This window comes from Hyaena hyaena, unplaced genomic scaffold, assembly GCF_003009895.1.
Source record: "Hyaena hyaena isolate Hyena2069 unplaced genomic scaffold, ASM300989v1 scaffold_201, whole genome shotgun sequence".
NCBI classification, from domain to species: domain Eukaryota; kingdom Metazoa; phylum Chordata; class Mammalia; order Carnivora; family Hyaenidae; genus Hyaena; species Hyaena hyaena.
Genome location: NW_024080833.1, coordinates 198,514 through 202,664, shown reverse-complemented (window position 1 = coordinate 202,664; position 4,151 = coordinate 198,514). Strand labels below are relative to the sequence as shown.

The following is a 4,151-nucleotide window of genomic DNA, read 5'->3' as shown; positions in this document are numbered from 1 at the left end:
GCCAGCGGAGGCAGCATGGCCCGCCTGCCCGGGTGAGCTGCCCCTCCCCCTCCAGGGGACTAACACTTTTTCGAGGCCAAGCGCCTGGCCCTGGGCCGGCGGGGCCCCCTCTGGCCTCCAGCGCCTCCCCCGTAACCGTGTGGTTTCTCGGAGCAAATGGATTTTCCTAAGTGGGAGCATTAGGCCGGGTTCCCGAGGGTTCCGACCGCGCTGCGCAGGCCTCCGGCGGCCGGGCCCCCAAGCACTTCATTATCCTGCGGGAGGGGCTGCTTTCCCGTGAGCCCTCAGGGGGCCGGCTACCGTCTTCTTCCCGAGCCTTCCGTACCTACAGGCCGTCCCGCTCCGCCCTTTCAGGGAGGTGGAGCTGGCCTTCCTCCTCCCCCCCCCCCACCCCAGGGCGGCTTGCACACTCGGCTTCCCTCCCTGGGGGCTCCTTTGGTCCTTTGACGTTTTGGCATTTTCTAGTAATCAGGAAGACACGTTCTCCGTCCTCCGAGAAGCTTCTCTGGCCGTGAATCCTCCCCGTCTGTGAAGCTCACGTTCTCTACAGCCCGTTGGTTTGCTGAGGAAGAGCGCCTCCTTGAGCGCCTCTGTGTGGGCACTTGGTTGCGCCCTGGGGACACGCAGATGAAGACACGGAGTAGCAGAGGAGGACGTGGCTCCCGTGTGCGGGGGGAGGGTATTCATGCCAACTGGCCAAGTCGGGCAGCCCCCCAACAGCCTTGAATTAGCTCATACCATTATCCTCCTTTTAGAGCCGAGAAAACGGAGGCCCAGAGAAGTTAAGTAAGTTGCCTGAGGTCACACAGTTAGAAAAAGTAAGAGTGAAGACGGCAGCCTGGGCAGCTTGGCTCCCACGTTTGTGCCCGTGGCCACTCTGCCCTATTGTGTGATAAGCTGTCACGAGTCAGAAGTGCTAAGAGGCGGGTACTCACGGGTAGTGGGTGCATTCCTTCCGAGAGGTGAAAGCATTCACTTTCCCGATTCTTATGTCCTTGGGGAGGTTAACACAACCCTGACCTGTTCATTTTTAACCCCTCGTGGGGAATTAGCTGAGCGCCAGACGCTTCGTGAATAGGAGAGGGGCTCCGGCTTGCAGAGAGCAGGGGGTGGGGGGCGAGAACGCTTGGAGCGTGAGGCACGCAGCTCTCAGGCCGCAGCAGGGGTGGGGGTGGGGGCTGCACGGGGCAGGTGGGCTCTGGACCGATAGGATCGAGACACCCACTGGAGACCCACGTAAGGAAGGAGAAAGGGAGGTGGTTGGAAGGCTCTAGAAATGAGCTCCTCTGCTATTACTGTTCTCATCACAGATTAGATGTCGTGGCTGGTACTTCTGTGTCACTCGCTGAGTAGGGACGCAGAGATCCCACAGAAGAGAAAGACAGGGCTGCGTATAAAAAATATTTTTTTAGGGGCACCTGGGTGGCTCAGGCAGTTAGGCGTCTGACTTTGGCTCAGGTCATGATCTCACGGTTTGTGGGTTCGGGCCCCGCGTCGGGCTCTGTGCTGACAGCTAGCTCAGAGCCTGGAGCCTGTTTCGGATTCTGTACTTCCCTCTCTCTCTGACCCTCCCCTGCTCACACTGTCTCTGTCTCTCTCTCTCTCAGAAATAAATAAAAATCATTAAAAAAATATTTTTTTAAATCATCAGACGTATATTTTCAAGAAGCCACAAACCTCTCTCGACCCTACAGACCACTTTAGCCCCCACGGCCCCCTTTCTCTCGCTCCCTTTTGGCAAAAGCTCTCCTCTTCCTCTCATCCCATCTGCTCTTGAACCCATTTCCCAGGCTCTGTCCTCTCCACCCCATGAAATGTGCTCAAACCAAGGTCGCCTCCATGTTACCGCCTCCCGCGGTCACCTGTGAGTCCCCGGGTCCGTGGCCCAGCGGCTCAGCAGCACTGGAGTGACTGACGCCCTCTGTGTTCAGGAGACGCTTCCTGCTCGGCCTCTTGGCTCCTAGTTCCGTGGCCGGTTCTCCTCCCCCCCTGCTGGTTTCTCCTCGTTTTCGCCACCGCTGTGCCCTGAAGCGCCCAGGGCTCCGTCCCGGATGCCTCCCCGCTCTCCCCCCACATCCTCTGGCCTTCAAAGACCTCTCCAGGGAACCTCAGACTTGCACAACCGTCTCCTCGGCACCTCTGCGAGGTGTCTAATAAGCATCTCAAACGTCACACGTCCCCAGACAAACCCCCGATCTTCCCCCTGAAGCCTGCCCCTCCCTCAGCCGCCATCACCTGGCCATCGTCTCCGTCAAGGACAGTCCCACCTTCCCAGCTGTTCAGGCGGAACCCGGGACAGACCCTTGACTCCTCTTTGCCTCCAACACGTCACATCCGATGTGCCACCAAATCCCCTTGGCTGTTTTCTACAGACGTTCCGATTTGGGTGGCTTCTCCCCCCCTGCGCTGGCATGAGGTGTGCCCACGCCACAGCTGCGCCTCTGGGCCCCTGAAGTAGCCCCTGGAACGTCTGGCCCGCTTCCATTCTCTTCCCCAATACCCCCCTTCCTCACCTCGCTTCAGCCGGGATGATGCTTTAAAAATGTATGTCAAACATATTACGTCTGCTTAAATCCCTCCAAGGGCTTCCCACGCCCCCAGAGTACAAGATAAAGTCCCACTATGTGCTACGCGACCCAGTGTGACCCCAGACCTCTCTACTTCTCTGTCTCCTCTCTCCACCTCCCTTCCCCCTCAAGCCCCGTGTCTTCCCTGCTGTCCCTCACGTGGACCACACTTAACTCCTGCCCAGAAAGTTCTCAGGACAACGATCCACATGGCTTTCTGCTCTAATCACCCGCTACTGCAAACCAAACCACCCCAAAACTTAAGTGTCTTAAAATGATGCCAGTGTGTCTTGCTCGGGAATCTTCACTGTGGGTGGGTTCTGCAGGGTTAGCTCCGTTCGGCCGCCCTCGGTGGCTGAACTTGCTCAGGCACCTGCTGGGAACTGATGACAGCTGCCCGGGGACCTCAGCTGGGGCTGTGTCCCAAATACCTGGCACCTGGTCTATCCGTGTGGCTGCTTCCCTTCCTCACTGAAGGCTGATTGGGTTCCCTGAGTCAGCGTCTCAAGAGACCAGGCAAAGCTGTTGGCCTCTTACAAGTTAGCATGATGGTGCCACTCACACCACAGTCACGGGCTCACCGAGGTCCAAGAAGGGAGGACACAGAGGAGAGTTACCGTCGTGTGGTAAGATGACTATACATGGTGAGACATACTGGTGTGGCCACATTGGGTTCCTCACCTTTTCCTGATAAACTTATGTAGAATAAACTCACCTGGGACACCGTTTCCTGATAAACCCTGGGAATGCCTTCTGGTGCTTTACCTTGATCTTATTTATAAGACTCCTTAGCACATGTACGCGCTGTATAAAAATTTGTTAAATGAATGACTGTGGCATCATCACAACAAAAAAGACGGTGAGGAATATTTACCAAGAGCTGTCTACGGGACGGGGACTAAAAACGTATCTATACATATTATCTCATTAAGCTCTCCCAGCAGCTCTAGGAAGTATCCATCTTCCTATGTGATGGATGAGAAATGTTCACGCAGCTGGTAAGAGGTGGGGCTGAGGCTCAAAGCCAGGCTTTTAACTACCACACACAATGCATTGAACTTCTTCGCGATGCTGTGGGATGGGTATAGGGTGAACCAAGCCACACGTTTGCCTTCGCCCTAGTCTTCGAAGAGAACAGCTGGTGCGCCATGGCCAAGATCACAGCGTGATGGTGCCTAGCTGTGAGTGCGGGGGGAGGGGTGTCCCTCAGCAGTCCTACAGGCAACGAGTGGCTCTGCCGTGTCATTTACTTCTTCCCGCTTCCGCTTTCTTTCCAGTCTGGGTGACCGTCAATGCCATCTCTGTGGAAACCCCACGCAATGCTCTCCGGGCTGCCCGGGGCAAGAGCGTTACCCTTCCGTGTACCTACCACACTTCTATCTCCGACCGAAATGGATTTATTGAATGGAACAAGCTTCTACGGAGTCACACGGTAAGGATCCTTTAAAAGTACTCATGCCGGGGCGCCTGGGTGGCTTAGTCGGTTAAGCGTCCGACTTTCGCTTAGGTCATGATCTCGCGGTTCGTGGGTTCGAGCCCCGCGTCGGGCTCTGTGCTGACTGCCAGCTCAGAGCCTGGAGCGTG

The 4,151-nt window shown here is 56.4% G+C and overlaps 1 protein-coding gene across 1 annotated transcript in view; it reads left to right on the top strand.

Annotated features, from left to right (window-relative positions):
* The first annotated feature begins 15 nt into the window (after window positions 1-15).
* Window positions 16-4,151, top strand: part of GPA33 (glycoprotein A33) — a 31,918-nt gene continuing 27,782 nt past the window's right edge. The window contains exons 1-3 of the mRNA XM_039241897.1: window positions 16-32; window positions 3,690-3,748; window positions 3,845-3,999. Of these exons, the coding sequence (XP_039097828.1) occupies window positions 16-32; window positions 3,690-3,748; window positions 3,845-3,999 (231 nt within the window). The remainder of the gene's footprint in view (window positions 33-3,689; window positions 3,749-3,844; window positions 4,000-4,151) is intronic.